Source organism: Oncorhynchus gorbuscha, linkage group LG11, assembly GCF_021184085.1.
Source record: "Oncorhynchus gorbuscha isolate QuinsamMale2020 ecotype Even-year linkage group LG11, OgorEven_v1.0, whole genome shotgun sequence".
NCBI lineage: Eukaryota > Metazoa > Chordata > Actinopteri > Salmoniformes > Salmonidae > Oncorhynchus > Oncorhynchus gorbuscha.
In genome coordinates this window covers 21,326,248-21,345,984 of record NC_060183.1, presented here as the reverse complement: position 1 = coordinate 21,345,984, position 19,737 = coordinate 21,326,248, and the positions used below count along the sequence as shown (strand labels likewise).

At 42.0% G+C, this 19,737-nt stretch overlaps 1 protein-coding gene across 3 annotated transcripts in view; it reads left to right on the top strand.

The window, feature by feature from the left end:
- The window catches only part of LOC124048269 (src kinase-associated phosphoprotein 1-like), a 33,045-nt gene extending 15,884 nt beyond the window's left edge, over positions 1 to 17,161 (top strand). The window contains exons 5-13 of one of the 3 annotated variants that reach the window (XM_046368880.1): positions 103 to 183; positions 261 to 344; positions 420 to 544; positions 653 to 716; positions 1,507 to 1,710; positions 2,312 to 2,365; positions 2,720 to 2,829; positions 15,088 to 15,191; positions 15,827 to 17,161. In XM_046368880.1, the coding sequence (XP_046224836.1) occupies positions 103 to 183; positions 261 to 344; positions 420 to 544; positions 653 to 716; positions 1,507 to 1,710; positions 2,312 to 2,365; positions 2,720 to 2,829; positions 15,088 to 15,180 (815 nt within the window). In that variant the 3' untranslated portion in view covers positions 15,181 to 15,191; positions 15,827 to 17,161. Of the gene's footprint in view, positions 1 to 102; positions 184 to 260; positions 345 to 419; positions 545 to 652; positions 717 to 1,506; positions 1,711 to 2,311; positions 2,366 to 2,719; positions 2,891 to 15,087; positions 15,192 to 15,826 lie in introns of those variants that run through there. The other 2 variants (XM_046368879.1, XM_046368881.1) reach the window with 2 other exon arrangements.
- Positions 17,162 to 19,737: the final 2,576 nt, after the last annotated feature.

Below are 19,737 nucleotides of genomic sequence, written 5' to 3'. Positions count from 1 at the left end.
CATTTCACTACACTCGCAATAAAATCTGCTAACCAGGTGTATGTGACCAATAACATTTGATTTGATGATTTTGTTTACACCCTACTTTGTGATCTTCCACAGACTTTGAGGAGATCCAAATGGTGGCAGCCCAGGATCTCAGCAACATCTTGAAACAAGGCTACCTGGAGAAGAAACGACAAGGTAGTAAGATTACGGAGTCAGATATGTCACGTTGAGGGCTCATTCAAATGCTTGTTTTCATTCTGTTTTCCATGCAGATCACAGCTTCTTCAGCTTAGAATGGCAAAAGCGATGGTGTGTCCTCAAAAACACAATATTCTACTACTTTGGGAGTGACAAAGGTTGGTTTGAACCGCTCACATCACACTAAGGCACATTTGAGTGAGGAGATTGAGTTAACACGGTTCTTCCTCCAGACAAGCAGCAGAAGGGCGCCTTCTATATCAAGGGTTACAGTGCAGAGATGGTGGCCAACCTACGTAAAGACTCCAAGAAAAAAGCCTGCTTTGAGCTGAGTTCCCCTGGCCGACACTCCTTCCAGGTGGGTGTGCAGTACAAAAGCAATACAAGGGACTCCTCACAGGGATGTTTCGTAGCATACCAGTCTTACCTAACGATCATGTTGTATGATGGTGGCTATCCTCCCCAGTTCACTGCTAGCAGTGTGCGAGAAGCCAGGGAATGGGTGGACCAGATCAACTTTGTCCTGAAAGGTATGTCAACATATTGCCAAATCTATTTCAAAGACACAGTAGTAGAAAAGGATATAGTGATGATTGTGTACGTTTTCTTGTCCTCTGTTAGATTGGTATTGCCTCACGGACTTTTTTGGCCTGAAAGGGCAGGAAATAAACCATTTATATCCATTCCCAACTATATCCATCCCCAAACTGACCAACCAGATGCCTTCCGAACCTCCTCATCCACCACATCACAAGGAATTCATGTCACGCAGGCCACACCCCCAACCGATTTCCCCCTTACGGGAAATGTATTGGTAGACGTTCTGGTTATCCTCGAGCGGCATTGATTTTTTTTCCTGGCCAATGGTGTATCACAGAGGACCCGATACCCTGTGTTGCAATGCCCAGTCGCCAGCAATCACAGCGCTGCTCCGTCTGAGAAAGGCAGGCTGCACCGGCTGCTCTGAAATGGGCTGACTTGCGGGAAGTAACAGACACCACATCATTTGTCTTGTCCACTTTTACTACTATACAAGACTCAGATATACAGGGAGTTTTTCTCCCTGTTTGCTGTTGGTTTATGCTGGGTGAATTTGAGATTGCTCACTTCCTTTCCCCCCCGGCTGGTCATCAAAGGTGTCCACGAATGTCCATCAGAATGACTAGATATTTCACAGATCTTTTGAAAATACAATAAAATGGGGAAGTCGGATGCCATCTACTACTCTGGGTCCTATGGGTACTCAAGGGGATGTGACTCATACTGTGCTCTGTACAGAGATTCTGCTCATTATTTATGCCGTGTCTGTGTTCTATGCAGATTTGAGTTCCAGCTTTATCCCCTTCGAGGATGAGACCTATGATGACATTGAGGGGGTGACGGGGTTGGCCAGCCGTCCCCCTTGGCCCGCCCCCTTCCCGGTCCTGCCCCAGCAGGTCAAAGCCTCTCTCAGTAGCCAGGAGGAAGGGAAGCCCAGCCAGTGGGAGGAACAGGAAGAGGATGATATCTACGAGGTGCTCCCAGGTATGAGAACAGACTCACAGACACACGTTCCCATAACCCCTTGGAGGTGTATCACTATCACTGTAACTCAAGGACTAATTACACATTATAAATCATGTTATCCTAATAAGAGGTGTCAGAGGTGTGGCTGTTGTTATAGAGGAAGTACAGGACTGTCCCACAGGCAGGTGGGTGGCTAAATGGGTCCCGAGAACGACCAAAGGGGGTGACTTCTCCGTGTCATCATCCATACCTCTATTTGAGATACAACAAGGTTATGTTTCCCCTTTGCTGAAATCATTGGTAGGAGAGAAATATGACTTGCTAATTGTCTTTTCACCAAAGAAAGCCATCTGGGATGGGTACAGAGTAGACCCTGGCCACAGATGGTGTAACAAATGACAGTCTCTTTTTTTTCTTCACCTTCTCATCCTGTCACCAATAAATCTCTCTCCCCTTCTTTGGTTGCTCTCAGATTTTCTTAAAAGGCACTGGAGGGCCAAGGGAGGTGGTGGGAAGGCAGGCTGTACCCTACATCTCCACAACACAGAAAGTGTATTATTTTGTTTCAGGAAAGTTTTTTAAAATGTCTCGCCTCTTTTGTTTTCATTCTGTTTTCCAGAGGATGACATTCCAGGATCCATTGAGGAGATCAGTGAGAAGAGCACAAAACCAGGTTTGAATCCCACTCACAGCATTCACTGACCAGCAAAATAGGAAAAAGTTTTAAAACATAAAAAAAAAACATTTTGGATGACCCTTCAATGATCTGTATCAACTTTTCCTCTTTCGCAAAGCCATCTTTGTCAGAATTTGCCAGCTGTTTATGTTAATACAAGATAGATGAGGGCAAGAAGGACATATGATATCAGCAAGCTGCTGTTCTATAGAGGAGGTGTATAGGTGTGTCTTTCAGATAAATATAGTTATTGATAGTACTCACTATTCAAGTTATTCAAAGTGTTTTGATATTTAGACTTTTGATTCAAGTGTAATATTTTAGGTAACAGCATTGTGTGTTTTTGCTCAGTGTGGTCCATAGACTATGCCAATTACTACCAGGGCTTGTGGGACTGTGAGGCAGACGAGACTGACGAGCTGGCCTTCCAAAGAGGTGACCTCATCTACATCGTCAGTAAGGTCAGCATCAACAAGGCCAGTCACAGTTCCTTCATGCACTTCATCAACATGCTATATACAGGTAATTGCCAAAATAATGGAAACACTTGAGTAAACAAGGGATAGAAAGTATATTGAAAGCAGATGCTTCCACACAGGTGTGGTTTCTGAGTTAATTAAGCAACTGGAATCCCACCATGCTTAGGGTTATGTATAAAAATGCTGGGCTGGCCATTATTTTGCCTACTATGGCCATGCTCCCATAGGAAAACAATACCCCCATCGAAAGGGCACGAGAGGTCACTGAATGTTTTGATGAGCATAAAAACGATGTAAACCATATGCCATGGCCATCTCAGTCACCAGATCTCAACCCATTTGAACACTTATGGGATATTCTGAAGCGTTTGCAGAGGCAGTGTTTTCCGCCACCATCCACAAAACACCAAATTATGGAATTTCTTGTGCAAGAATGGCATTGCATCGCTCCATTAGACTTCCAGAAACTTGTAGAATCCATGCCAAGGTGAATTGATGCTGTTCTGGCTCATGGTGGCCCCACGCCTTATTAAGACAATTCATGGTGTTTCCTTTATTTTGGTAGTTACGTGTAGATTCTATTCTATACAATTCTGTTTTATTCTATTCTAATCAATGCTATTCTATTCCGACCCCTCAATTGTCTATCCTTGAGCCACTGGGGGAGAAATGCCCATCAGATCTTCTATAATGGGATTGGGGTTCATTACTGAGTCTGTATCTGTATCATGAGGGTTAATTGAGAGAGCAGCCATGCAAAACCCCTGCTGTGTTGAACACAAACTGCAGGTGAAGCATCCTCCATCTCAGCTCTTTTCCCTCAATCTATTTCCCTGTGTTTTATGGCCATTGTGTAGAAACATGCAGTATATCTACGTGTTACAGCCACTCTACTGGAAATCAATGTGTTGCAATTTGGGCATTGCCGCCCTCTAAGCTTTTCAGGACCTTGTTTGCAGATTGAAGCAGTATTGGAAGGCTTGGATTTGTGTGTCATCATATATCCTGTTTTTTACAGTATGCATAAGCGGTACTATTTGACATGTTGTAGAAAGAGTTAAGGATAATTTCCAGTCTTCCAGTGGAATAGTTAATTAACTCTTAGTTGAACAAGTTGTCATCATCACCAATTCTGCTGGGGGCACAGAAATATTCTAAAACCAGTACATTGTGGATTGATACTACAGTTTATTAAATAGCATAGGCTACAGTAACAAGTAATAGTAAGAGTTTTTTTTAAAACATCCAGTTTTCGCTCAAAATGTTTGGAGTGTTGGCAGTCAACGTTGTAATTGGCTTCAACGGGTATAAAGCCTACAGGTCTTTACGCATCGCACTTCTCCTCAAATAAAAATACTAGGCTCTTGTAAATGGTACTGTATGTGTGAGGCATGTTCTCAATAAGCAAGATATAGCCTAGGCCAACAGTTGATATGCCATTATATAACTGAATCATTTAAACATGTTTGGAGCAGCCCGCCTTTGGTAACCAGATGAGAGGTTCTCTATGGAAATGGGGGATGGATATTTGAACAAGAGAAATTAAATAATGGATAAAATAATGTACAATAGGCTACAACTAAAAAGGGGATGTCAGCTCAATGTTTTTCTGCTCCCAAACTTAATCTTTTAAAGGCCCAGTGCAGTCAAAATTATATTTTTACTTTGTTTTGTATGCTATTGTACAACAGGTGATGAAACTAACACTGTAAAAGTGTGAGAGAAAAAAATGGATCAGTGTTTTTTCCTGATAGTTGCTGGTTGAAAATACAACTTACACAGGATCTTCTAATCAGCCTCATTTGCATGGGCTGGAGTTTCAGCTTGTCTGGTGGCATCGCCAGGCTGTTAATTGGTTAATTAGACCAATAATAAAGAGAGTTCCAAACCTTTCTGCCAATAAGAGCTAGTTTGAAGTTTTCCCTCCCCACTCAGACCACTCCCAGACAGTCCTAGCAAAATTCTTCCTTGAGAAATACACTACATTACCAAAAGTATGTGGACACCTGCTCATCAAACATCTCATACCAAAATCATGAGCATTAATATGGAGTTAGTCCCCCCTGTGCTGTTATAACATCCTACACTCTTCTGGGAAAGTGTTCCACTAGATGTTGGAACATTGCTGCCGGGACTTGCTTCCATTCAGCTACAAAATAACCGTTGAGGTCAGGCACTGATGTTGGGCGATTAGGCCTGGCTCGCAGTCGGTGTTCCAGTTCATCCCAAAGGTGTTCGATAGGGTTGAGGTTAGAGCTCTGTGTAGGCCAGCCAAGTTCTCCCACACTGATCTCGACAAACCATTTCTGTATGGACCTCGCTTTGTGCACGTGGGTATTGTCAATGCGGAAACAGAAAAGGGCCTTCCCCAAACTGTTGCCACAAAGTTGGAAGCACAGAATCGTCTAGAATGTCATTGTATGCTATAGCGTTAAGATTTCCTTTCACTGGAACTAAGGGGCCTACTAGCCTGAACCATGAAAAACAGCCCCAGACCATTATTTCTCCCCCACCAAACGTTATAGTTGGCACTATAAATTGGGGCAGGTAGCATTCTCCTGGCATCAGGCAAAACCCAGATTTGTCCTGGGTGGCTGTAGCAGGGCAGAAATTTGACGAACTGACTTGTTGGAAAGGTGGCATCCTATGACGGTGCCACGTGGACTGTCACTGAGCTCTTCAGTAAGGCCATTCTCTTGCCAATGTTTGTCTATGGAGAATGCATGGCTGTATGCTTGATTTTATACACTTGTCAGCAACGGTGTGGCTAAAACAGCCGAATCCACTAATTTGAAAGGGGTCCACATACTTTTGCATATATATATATATAGTGTCGTGTTTTTTTGCTAAAAAGCTATTTTTGTCCATTTTAATGGAAAACTATTACCCAAAAATGATTTGATATTGACATAAATATGTCTGCATTGGGCCTTTAATAAAGCTTTGGTGATTTATTTCAAAGCAGTCTCAGGAGCCAAAGCCTTTATTGATAGGCTTGGCTTCTAGTAGGCCTACTTGGTGAATGCATTGGGCAGGACAAAAAACAAAAACAGCCTTCATTGAGGGGAAGCTATGCTTGATTTTTCAACAAATGATGCGAAATGGAAAAAAAATATATTTTATATATACGAGGGTTACCGGCACAAAAAGCACATCTCCTCTCTTTTTCCATGAGCATATGGGCACTGTGCGTCACAGGTAGATAGGTAGCACTTCCGCAGGACAAAATCCTTACCATAACCAACATGTTACCTCTAAGATCAGCCTTTGTTTGGTCTTAAATATCCCCACCAACACTTCCTGAAATGGACACTTTTTAAGCACACACCTCAGGTATTGCCACCCCTCCCACCTCAGCGCAAGCGAGCTGATATATGACAAGTAAACTACCAATCCTGGTGCAAGGGTTGTAAAATAGCAGAGCGCCAGCTTTAACAGGTCAAAATTGCTAACAAGCGTGGTTTAACACCAGCCAAAAATAGAGCCCTATGGGTACTAGTTTATAGGGGAATGTCAAAACAACCCATTACATTTTTCATAGAAGAAGAATAAAGCCACCTGCTCTGAATCTATTGGAGGTGTATCAGGAAGAGGTTACCAGAGTTCTACAGTATTACCATTCGGTGTAGGTGTTGGGTTTACCTACCTTTCACTGTAACAGACCAACTCTTGGTTGGTTGTAGCTGTACTGTCTGATACACAGCTTTAGTGACACAGATTACTCTTGTTTCGTCAAGCTTTTCCCCTTAGTCTTCATAATAACACGATAGTCTACAGAGCATTATAACAGTCCCTTGATGGATTAAAAGCGAGGGCCTCATTGTAATTAATTTAGAGGCAATTCCTTCCTGTCTGTTTCTGAATGGAAGGTTTTGGTTTAGTGTGACATGAGTCCACTCGAGCCCCATTCAGTGTCATAACCTTGTATTGTATTTCCCTCGTGAATGACATTAATGACATGATTAGGACACTACATGGCAATCGTGTGTTTTAATGAGCCTTATGGGAGGGGAATCCCTGTTCCCTCTGGTTCAACAGTGGAGCAGACTATTTAGTTGAACGGGGGTTTCCTTGGAACCCTGACCTCGAGGAATGAAATACAGGCCCTTGGCTGCAGCTCAAGCCTTGCTCTAACTGGGGAACACAGACATAAAATGGCCATATAAAACTAAGGCCCATAAATTCTGCTGAACCGAGGCTTAGGGTGCTGGGGGGAGGCTGAGTGTATGGGCTCTATGTCAACACTGACCATAATTACAAGGTAGAAAGGACACGCTCTAAGTGCTAAATCAATGGTGCTAACAAACTGTTATTTTTAAGCTGCGATTTGATTGACTACCGGAGTGCAGACCAGGCTAGGTGCTAGCCACAGGCACTGTGTTGTATGGCTGTGAACTGAGTAGAACATGACGATTATACAAAGAGCCCCCATCAATCATTATTGATCTAGCAAGAACTTACTGTAAAGAGGTGCATTTTCTGTGTGTGAGGAGAGAGAGTGAGAGAGTGAGAGAGTGTGTGTGTGTGTGTGTGTGTGTGTGTGTGTGTGTGTGTGTGTGTGTGTGTGTGTGTGTGTGTGTGTGTGTGTGTGTGTGTGTGTGTGTGTGTGTGTGTGTGTGTGTGTGTGTGTGTGTGTGTGTGTGTGTGTGTGTGTCAGTGGGAAAGTAAATATATGAGTAAAGCCACAACTCGTATTCATTCCATTCGTTTTACTAGATTAATCTGGCAGAGTCTGCCGCTGGGTTCACGGATGATGAACTTGGTTCCCAGTCTCCCGTCCACAAAGAAACACATAGCAACTATCTTGTCTTTGCACTGGCCTTTTATTGCTGAGAGCTTACACTGTCTTCTATAGCTTTTGGCTTTGCAATGACATTTTAGAGTGTGGGATTTTTGTTGTTGTTATAGATTCTCCTGATAAAGATCCATACTATTTTACGCTTTACCATTTTTATATCATTTTTGGATATACTATACTAACTACTGGATAGAGCCTTCTTATTCATATGAAAATGCTAACTGTTTTGAGTTCTCATTACGCAGAACTGACAGGTTGGGCCTGTTTATTGTACATGTACAATATATCATGAATTTGCAGACAAAATGTCTGCAATTAGTAAATCTTTGCTCTCCTAACATCCGTATTGCTTATATTTACTCCTAAGCATGTTTCTCACTACTCCATTGGGTTGTCCTGCATTCCAGGACTATAATTTATGTAGCTTGCTGGAATCAGAAGACAGTTCCACAGGTCAGCTGCCACATTCCGGTATTCCCAGAGGCACTCTTGTAGAATGGCAGGGTTGGAGTGGGGAGAGATTTACGATGTAAACCCATCCAGGCTCCTTTAAACTTTAGCAAACACTGCAATCTCTCTCACTCTCGCACTCTCACACTCTCACACTCTCTCACTCTCTCTCTCACTATCTCATTCTCTCTCTCTCTCTCTCTCTCTCTCTCTCTCTCTCTCTCTCTCTCTCTCTCTCTCTCTCTCTCTCTCTCTCTCTCTCTCTCTCTATCTATCTATCTATCTATCTATCTATCTATCTATCTATCTATCTATCTAATCTCTCTTCCCCACTCTGCTCTGTCCACCCGGTGAGTGCACCTCACAAGCAGAGAGAGAGCTAGGGGGCAGGAGAGAGGCCCTCATTGTCGCCAACCAAGGAGGGCCTATAGCAGCACCTAGATCTTCTGCACTCATTCTGTCAGACCTGGGCCCTGACAGTAAATCTCAGTAAGACAAAAATAATGGTGTTCCAAAAAAGGTCCAGTTGCCAGGACCACAAATACAAATTCCATCTAGACACCGTTGCCCTAGAGCACACAAAAAAACTATAAATATCTTGGCCTAAACATCAGCACCACAGGTAACTTCCACAAAGCTGTGAACAATCTGAGAGACAAGGCAAGAAGGGCCTTCTATGCCATCAAAAGGAACATAAAATTCAACATACCAATTAGGATCTGGCTAAAAATACTTGAATCCGTTATAGAACCCATTGCACTTTATGGTTGTGTTGTCTGGGGTCCGCTCACCAACCAATAATTCATAAAATGGGACAAACACCAAATTGAGACTCTGCATGCAGAATTCTGCAAAAATATCCTCAGTGTACAATGTAAAACACCAAATAATGCATGCAGAGCAGAATTAGGCCGATATCCGCTAATTATCAAAATCCAGAAAAGAGCTGTTACATTCTACAACCACCTAAAAGGAAGTGATTCCCAAACCTTCCATAACAAAGCCATCACCTACAGAGAAATGAACCAGGAGAAGAGTCCCTAAGCAAGCTGGTTCTGGGGCTCTGTTCAGAAACAGACCCCACAGAGCCCCAGGAAAGCAACACAATTAGACCCAACCAAATCATGAGAAAACAAAAAAGATAATTACTTGACACATTTGGAAAGAATTGACAAAAAACAGAGCAAACTAGAATGCTATTTGGCCCTAAAACAGAGAATACACAGTGGCAGAATACCTGACCACTATGACTGACCCAAAATTAAGGAAATCTTTGACTATGTACAGACTCAGTGAGCATAGCCTTGCTATTGAGAAAGGCCGCCAAAGGCAGACCTGGCTGTCAAGAGAAGACAGGCTATGTGCACACTTCCTAACCTCCTGCCAAATATATGACCATATTAGAGACACATATTTCCCTCAGATTACACAGACCCACAAAGAATTCTAAAACAAAGCCAATGTTGATAAACTGCCATATCTCCTGGGTGAAATACCATAGTGTGAAATCACAGCAGCAAGATTTGTGACCTGTTGCCACAAGAAAAGGGCAACCAGTGAAGAACAAACACCATTGTAAATACAACTATTTATGTTTATATATTTTCCCTTTGTACTTTTAACTATTTGCACATCATTACAAGACTGTATATATACATAATATGACATTTGGAATGCCTTTATTATTTTTGGAACTTTTGTAAGTGTAATATTTACAGTTAATTGTTTATTATCTATTTCACTTGCATTGGCAATGTTAACATATGTTCGCTATGCCAACAAAGCCCATAAATTGAAATTAGAGAGCAAGAGAGAGAGAGAAACTGTTCCATGCCGGCCTCCAATCTTCAATGGCTCGTTAGCGCCATCAAGAACATGGACACTGGGGACATCTAGTGGCTGACTTCAGTGCGAAACTAACTGATAATACTGAGAACGTTTCACAGTTGACAACACACACACACACTCTGAGACTGATTTACGCTAGTAGGCTATGTCCCACTCTTAAATCAACATGAACTTTACCCTAAGTAAATGGCTATCATTTATGTTGAAGTTTGCATCTAGAGGAAAAAAAAACACAAGCACAATTTAGAATTGATTAAGTTAATTAAAAGCCCTTATTAATGCAATTAAAGCAGAACTAACTGATTTGATTATTCTCATTACATCTATCTTGTTGTAAATTTAGAGAAAATTAATCAAATAAAATTGTATTTGTCACATGCGCCGAATACAACAGGTGTAGACCGTACAGTGAAATGCTTACTTACAAGCTCTTAACCAACATTGCAGTTTTAAGAAAAATACCAACAAAACAAATCAAGAAATAAAAGTAACAAATAATTAAAGAGCAGCAGTAAAATAACAATAGCAAGGCTATACATATGGAATTGTAGCCTACCTACGTTATATTCGTTTGTATTACATTGTATTTGATTAGTGTAGGGAATATGGGAGTATCTTATTTCCATAGGGCCATATTCTCATATCCTCAACTGCCTCAAACCCATGGCAACCCCATTGCCCGTAGGTCCCACCATGTGAATGTGGTGGAAGAAAAGGGAGAGGGAGGAAAAACAATCAGATGGAAAAGTCAAGCAAGAAAGACACAAAGGAAGAACCTTTTATCCCTTTGTGTGACCTTATATATAATTTTCTCTGTCACACATCCCTTTAAATTCCCTCGCTGCTTTTGTGGCTATAGACAGGGAAAGACGTCTTATTTACCACCCAAAGTAGCAGGGGAGAGAGAGAGCAGAGTCTGGGGTTTGGGGTCACGTAGGAGGCAGCGGTCATCTACCGGTCAACTACAGTAAGGTCATTATTCAGGCCCAGCCAATAGCCCAGAACTGTTCCTGAGCAACCCCTATCCATTCTGTTTAATTATTATAAATGAGGGGCGGCGTAAACAGCTATCATTACAGACACTCAGTGGCATACACAAATCCACTTTAAATTGCTATTAAGTTAAAGAGCCATCCTGTAATCCCAAAACGGCCTTAGAAGAGAAGCGGCTTGTTTATTTTTTCAATTCTTTTTGATTTGCTCCTTCATATTTTAGACGGCTCTGATGCGCAGTCATCTCTCGACTTTGAATCCCTCGCACTGATTACATTACTAGATTGCCTGTTTATTACAGGGATCAAAACATTTTGAAGATTTTTTACAAATAAATCACCAACTCTAAAAAACTATGTGTCCAAATCTCTAAACAGGCATTGCTGGAATTTATTTGGAATATTCATATTTATGAAAATAAGTATACTTTTCCCCCCACAAACGGATACGTGTGTGTACAACAATATTCCCAGAACACCTAGGGAAGTCCAGTCCACCTGTGTGAGCAAAATTCTTCGACGAGATATGGTGTTGAATAGAACAGGAGCTAATGTTTGTTTGAGGTGTCTGTTTCTTTGTTAGGGTGGCTAGTGGAGAGAGACGCAGTACTGCAGTGTGTGCCTCATGACTTCCCTTGTGGATGAGAGCGAAACAGAGAGAGGGAGAGGGAGCTACAGAGAGAAAGAAGGGAGGGAGATGGAGGGTGGCGGTGAGGAGGGAGAGATTGTAACACCCAGGCGGCGGGTTCAGCGGCAGGGCAATGAGAGACTTCCTGTGCTCCATCACGCCCAAGGCCTGCTTCAGTCAGCTGGTAGCGGAGGGCAGATGCCTCATGTGTCAGTCTTATTAGCAATCCTCCTGCGTACGTGTGTGTCCGTGAGTGTGTATGTACTGTACGTGTGTGGATGTCTGTTTGCTTGCGCGTCCGTGTCTATGTGTTGTTTATACATCATGAGAAATAGTAAAAAGGCAGAATATGACTATGGAGCGTGAGCAGAACCCGATGTTCTACAAAAGGATTGAATGCATAGCTCGAGGAGGAGTTAGGGAATAGGGTAATGTAGCTGTCACGGTGACCTGGCAGGCATACAAAGTGCTCCTTCTCCTGCATGAGAGACAGTCAAACCAACCTTCTCCCTCTTCAGGCATCGTTAGCAGTCAATCTGTCCTCCTGCCACCATTAGCCAGACCCTTGAGTGGTAAATAAACGATGCTGCTGGTGTACTGCAGGTGTTGTCATGGCAACTTGCTCACTCCCTCTCTTAGCTCTGCCCACGTTCATTTGCTCCCTCTCGGTGAAGGAGTCAAAGGGAGGTCAACGAGTCAACGCACCGCCACAATATGGCGCTGTTTTGTCCTCCCTCACCTCCTCACAACACACAGTAGCTGATAAGATACACGTTCAGGGCCCTCAAACACGGGCAGACTTAGCGATTTGGAGGCCCCAGGCCGAGTCTGAGCCCGATCCAACATCACAGAAATGTAAGCCCGAACCGGAAAAAAATACAGGTTTCTACAAAAAATAGGCCTGTTGATGGTGTTGAGAACAATGCCACAGAGGGAGCGAGGAGAAAATGAAACAGCCCTTGTCTTGGAAAAGTGAGGAGGCAAACTCAATATTGGAATAATTAGAATAAAGTAGGCTAATGCAATTGAAAGCATGTATCAAATTGTTGCGTATAGGCCAACTGAAACTCCCAAAGTCATATCCAATCGTTAGGTAATACCCGTGTGTGGTCAACTAGATGAAAATGTCAGCACTGTTTTGATTGGTTAAGCGCCGTCGACTGCTTTGAGACAAGCGTGGGGGACTCGTCTTGATAAGTCAATTAGTGTCAGATTTGAGTTTTCCCTGAATGTCTGTTTGCATATTTGGTTAGCCTACAATTACCCTGGGAAAATGTTAGCTATGTTGAAGTGTTGTCTCTATTCTGTTATATATAATGATCAGAACATTCTGCTAGCATGTTATGTAGTTTAACAAGTGGATTTTGCTATTCACTCGCGTTGTAGCCTGGCCTACTCCCGATTTGTCTGATAATCAATGTGATTTTGTTTCACTGAATCTCAGTCTGTATATTCGCTTAACTGCTCTCTGGCTGGGCAAATAAGTGGAGGTGGTAGTTAATTTATTTGTTTGCTCATCTATCACCGATCAGAAACATTTAGCATGCAATAATTCATGTAATAATAATTATTGTATCCGAAATCAATTGTATTATTTTGCTCATGACTGAGGTATAGGCTATAGTAAGGCTTTATATAATTAACTGCCGAGCTGTGAGAGTCCTGTTTTATCTAGCTTAACCAGACGAGGCTGGTGGGAGGAGCTATAGGAGGACAGCTCATTGTAATGGCTGTATTGGAGTCAATGGTACGGAGTCAAACACGTTGTTTCCATTTGTTTGATGTGTTTTGTACCATTCCATTGATTCCAACTGACCTCCTGTAGCTCCTCCCACCAGCCTCCTCTAATCTTAATGTAACTTACTTCAACATATCATTCATGTCATTCATAGGCAGCTGTTATGAGATAAAAAAAAATACATATATTTTGTTACTGGTATTTTGAGGGTTAATTATGCCCAGTTCATGAGGCCCCTGATGATGTGAGGCCTGAGGGAAATTCCTCTTCTGCCTAATGGTAAGTACACCACTTCACAGAAAACATCATGAAGGGCCTCTTGATTATTTTAAAATTGAAGAACAATGTCTTGGTATGGAAATGGCATGGCACCCTTGGTGCCCACAGAAAGGTGTTATCCATAATACTGTATTTTCTCCTGAGAATTAAAGATCATTCTATCCAAAATTCAGGTACGCATTACACCAAATTAAAGGGGGGGAATCTGTAGGAGGTAGGAGAGATTGAAGTTAGGGCATTGTCATAAGAATACATTTAGTCCCTGTGCTTCTCTCTATACGAGACCTCCCCTTCCAGCAGGCGTACTCTGGATGAACCCGTAGTAAGCAGCGAAGAAGATGGAGTTGGCACGCTTGACAGACCTTCGCTGCCATTGGAACACTGGCGATGTAGCTGTTGTATTAAAATGGCGGCGCCGATAATCAAAAAGAGCTTTCTCAGGGAGGACGTTGGACTGTCTGGCTGCACAGATGGGCCGGGGAGATGGATACAACTTTCTGTCACTGGGGTTGGAGGAATGGATCTGCGACAGCCCCGTGGGAGAGAAACTGTTTCGTTCCTACTCTCTGATGCCCCAATCTGTCTGTTTCTCTCCTTTTATAGATTACTATTCAAGCTAGATTTCCACAATAAAACTTGTTTTTATGACTTCAGGTATTAGGGCCATGTTTTAGAAATGCACACAGGTAATAGAACATGTACCTTCCCAGAAGAAAATGTGTATACTTGCTTCAGTTGTCTTAAAATCAGCAAGCACTTTAATTAGCCATTGTGAGTGGAGTACTCCACCTTCAATTAACCTGTCATTCCGTTGAATCAGGGCTCTGTGTGGGCGAGCAGACAGAATGAAAATGTTCTCTCTGCTCGCCACATCTGGATGGATAACCAGCTTATCATAGCTAAATTCACTTGCTCTAAGAACATGTCAGGCCTGGGCCATCACTCTGCTCAGTGAGCTGTAACTGGTCTATACATCATCTCTGTCCAGCCACCGGACATTAGGAGTAGGTCTGTTTCTCATTCCTTTGGCTCTGTAGTGAGGTGTCAGAGCTCTCTGTATTAGAGGATGTGGGATCTATCACAGCAGTGCCCAGAGAGACAGCCAGGAGAGGGGGCAAAGATTTGACAAACATGCATTATAAATGTAAACCCCATACAAATGGACTGATCGATATAAGCTAGCCTTGGGGTTTCAGATGCTGTACCACAATAAGGACAACACAAGGTAGCAAGGGCCATTTTGAGGCAATGCTAAATACTGTTATAAATCTATGATGACACAGGAAGAATCACATTTGCATACTCCTCACGTTCTCTCCTCAAAACCCACTGGAGGAGAAGTTCAGAGGGAAAGGACCTCCTGGCTTTCTCCTCCAGTGGATTTTGAGGAGGCGGTGAGGAAAGGAGAGAGGACGCAAGGAGAGTGCAATTGAGATTCTCCTATGGTTTACTGTGCATCTTTGTGCTTGTTCCTCCTCCTCACCTTGCTTGTGTCGCTCTGTTCCAGGAGTATAACATCAATGGCTGGTGGGTCGGAGAGCTAAACGGAACCGTCGGTATTGTCCCTAAAGACTTCCTCCATCCTGCCTACATCCTCTGAGCTCCCAAGAGGTACTGGAGCACTCTCATATTGTTACGATTACAGACTGATATAATGGGCTAATGTACCTTACAGGCCTCCTGAAACCCATTGAGATAACCATTGAAATAGCAGGAGAGGTGTATATTCACAGCGTGGACTGGCCATTTAAGACATCTGGTGGCTGAAAGTAGAACTGCAATTACTGCATAGACCCAAGGTGTGTCACTTTATCAGCAATGCTTAATTATAGCATCATTGACATAATTGAATTGGGAAATATGACTCCTTATTAACTATACGCCAGATAAAACATACAGTATCATACTGCACTACTACAGGAAATATGTTATTTGACCCTGCTGGTCATCTATAAACATTTGAACATCTTGGCCATGTTCTGTTATAATCTCCACCCGGCACAGCCAGGAGAGGACTGGCTCATAGCCTGGTTCCTCTCTAGGTTTCTTCCTAGGTTCTGGCCTTTCTAGGGAGTTTTTCCTGGCCACCGTGCTTCTACACCTGCATTGCTTGCTGTTTGGGGTTTTAAGCTGGGTTTCTGTACAGCACTTTGAGATATCAGCTGATGTAAGAAGGGCTTTATAAATACATTTGATTTGACTATGTTTCTCTCTGACAGTTTCTCTTTGTATTGTGCCTTCCACAGTTGAGTGATGTGACTGACTACATTCTCAATCCCCAACACCGAACACTTCGAGATTGATGACAGATTGACCTTTTTTATTATTTCGTAATATAGCGTTATGCTGTTAGTGTCATTTTTGTTGTATGTTTTTGTAAAGATATGCTTCATTTCCATGCATAAATTACATTACCATGGTTCTTCTGAGGCATTTGGTGTATACATCAAATTCTGGATAATGCTGATGTCACAAAAAGGTTTCCTCTGTTCAATTGTTTCCAATGTATTTGTGCCCATGTGTGTGAATGGAAATTGCCAGACATTGAGGAATCATTATGCCCCTGTGACAAAAATAAGAAATCCTCACCTCTGGTGAACTGGGGGTCTGTCTATTCCATATTATGAAGCATACGAACTGGTGCCTTCAACAGCCTTGTGTCTGAGGCTACAGTGCTTCTTATTTTGATGCTGACTTCAAATATGTAGGCCACAAGGGGTCAGGCATGCTCCCTGGTGCGATTGAATTATTTTTCAATTAAGTGTTTGAAATTGGAATACCTGATCATTTGCAATAAGAAAAAATATTTATTTTGATTTTTGAGCCTGTAAAAATATTATTAGATATTTAAATTCCACAATATGATGTACATAAGAACTTGTTTGACTGTGCATATGAAAGTCTATGGCAATATAAATGTCTGGAAATGAAAGAAACACCTATTTAGGAGAGGTGCTGGCTAATATAAATGTCTAAATGTCATGCACTAAAATACTCAGATGCAAAGTACAGGTGGGGGAAAACTACAGTGCCCTCCACTGATATTGGCACCCTTGGTAAATATGAGCAAAACGTCTTTGTTTATCCTCTTGGTCTTTCATTCAAAATATTCACAAAAATCTAACCTTTAATTAAAGCAAAATAATTGAAAATAAGAAAATACATTAATAAAACATATTTTTCTAAAATATGTGTGCCTCAATTATTGGAACCCCTTCATTCAATCATTTGTGCAACCTCCATTTGACAAGATAACTGCTCTGAGTCTTCTCCTATAATGCATAATGAGGTTGGAGAACACATGGTAAGGGATCAGAATCTCTCCAGATCCTTCAGATTCCGTGGTCCATGCTTGTGGACCCTCTTCAGCTGACACGGCAAGGTTTTTATGGGGTTTAGGTTGTGGATTGGGATGGCCATGGCAAAACCTTGATTCTGTGGTCAGTGAACCTTTGTGTTGATTTTGAGGTGTGCTTTGGATCATTGTCCTGCAGGATGATCCAACCACGGCCCAGTTTAAGCTTTCTAGCAGTGTAGTCAGATTTTGATTTAATATTTTTTACATTTAACTAGGTACAGTTCCTTGCAAAAGTATTCGGCCCCCTTGAACTTTGCGACCTTTAGCCACATTTCAGGCTTCAAACAAAGATATAAAACTGTATTTTCTTGTGAAGAATCAACAAGTGGGACACAATCATGAAGTGGAACGACATTTATTGGATTTCAAACTTTTTTAACAAATCAAAAACTGAAAAATTGGGCAAAATTATTCAGCCCCTTTACTTTCAATGCAGCAAACTCTCTCCAGAAGTTCAGTGAGGATCTCTGAATGATCCAATGTTGACCTAAATGACTAATGATGATAAATACAATCCACCTGTGTGTAATCAAGTCTCCGTATAAATGCACCTGCACTGTGATAGTCTCAGAGGTCCGTTAAAAGCGCAGAGAGCATCATGAAGAACAAGGAACACACCAGGCAGGTCCGAGATACTGTTGTGAAGTTTAAAGCCGGATTTGGATACAAAAATATTTCCCAAACTTTAAACATCCCAAGGAGCACTGTGCAAGCGATAATATTGAAATGGAAGGAGTATCAGACCACTGCAAATCTACCAAGAACTGGCCGTCCCTCAACTTTCAGCTCATACAAGGAGAAGACTGATCAGAGATGCAGCCAAGAGGCCCATGATCACTCTGGATGAACTGCAGAGATCTACAGCTGAGGTGGGAGACTCTGTCCATAGAACAACAATCAGTCGTATATTGCAAAAATCTGGCCTTAATGGAAGAGTGGCAAGAAGAAAGCCATTTCTTAAAGATATCCATAAAAAGTGTTGTTTAAAGTTTGCCACAAGCCATCTGGGAGACACACCAAACATGTGGAAGAAGGTGCTCTGGTCAGATGAAACCAATATTGAACTTTTTGGCAACAATGCAAAATGTTATGTTTGGCATAAAAGCAACACAGCTCATCACCCTAAACACACCATCCCCACTGTCAAACATGGTGGTGGCAGCATCATGGTTTGGGCCTGCTTTTCTTCAGCAGGGACAGGGAATATGGTTAAAATTGATGGGAAGATGGATGGAGCCAAATACAGGATTATTCTGGAAGAAAACCTGATGGAGTCTGCAAAAGAACTGAGACTGGGACGGAGATTTGTCTTCCAACAAGACAATGATCCAAAACATAAAGCAAAATCTACAATGGAATGGTTCAAAAATAAACATATCCAGGTGTTAGAATGGCCAAGTCAAAGTCCAGACCTGAATCCAATCGAGAATCTGTGGAAAGAACTGAAAACTGCTATTCACAAATGCTCTCCATCCAACCTCACTGAGCTCAAGCTGTTTTGCAAGGAGGAATGGGAAAAATTTCAGTCTCTCGATGTGCAAAACTGATAGAGACATACCCCAAGCGACTTACAGCTGTAATCGCAGCAAAAGGTGGCGCTACAAAGTATTAACGTAAGGGGGCTGAATAATTTTGTACGCCCAATTTTTCAGTTTTTGATTTGTTAAAAAAGTTTGAAATATCCAATAAATGTCGTTCCACTTCATGATTGTGTCCCACTTGTTGTTGATTCTTCACAAAAAAATACAGTTTTATATCTTTATGTTTGAAGCCTGAAATGTGTCAAAGGTCGCAAAGTTCAAGGGGGCCGAATACTTTCGCAAGGCACTGTAAGTCAGTTAAGGACAAATTCTTATTTTACAATGATGGCTTACCCCAGCCAAAACCTCCCCTAGCACGGATGACACTGGGCCAATTGTGCGCCGCCCTATGGGACTCCCGATCATGGCCGGTTGGGATACAGCCCGGGATCTGTTGTGACGCCTCTAGCAAACTGTAGGCTCTTGGGTTTGATGTTTGATGACAGCAAATGCCTTTTTTCTATGGCAACCATCCCAAACAACTTGTGGTTATGTAGGTGGTGTCTGATCGTGGTTTTGGAGAATTTCTGACCCCAAGACCCAACTAACGTCTGCAATTCTACAGCTGTGATCCTTGGACATCTTTTGGCCACTCGAACCATCCTCCTCACTGTGTTTAGGGGTCAATATAGACATGCGTCCTCTTCCAGGCCGATTGTTAACATCTCTAGTTGCTTTAAACTTCAGTTAGATTTTACTCATAAGAATTTCTAGGGGTGCCAATAATCGTGACACGTTTCAGAGTAAAATATTTAATTTATTTTTGTGAATATTTTGAAAGACAGACATTTTTTCACAGCTCGTTTTGCTCATATTTACCAAGGGTGCCAATATTAGTGGAGGGCACTAACATTTTATTTCCAAAATATTATATTCCACAGAAATATTGTCATCAATAGGTGCATTCCTAGTTTATTTTTGACTATTTTTAGGTAGGTATATTGCCCTTGTACACCCTTGTATGAACTACCTAAGTGGAAAAAAAACTCTGGTAATCATCTACATAACATAAAAGGGGTACTTCAAACAACTGCTATGCCACTTATATAAACGAATGCACTGTTAAAAGGCTGAATATAAGAACAAACATCCCCAACATTGCAAAACACTGTACAGTGTGTTTTGGACTTTTACCATTGAAGACAATTAGACCATAACATTGAAACCAGTAGAACTGCTGTAGCCTGATGGTTTGCTTTTTCAACAGGGATGTTCTAAC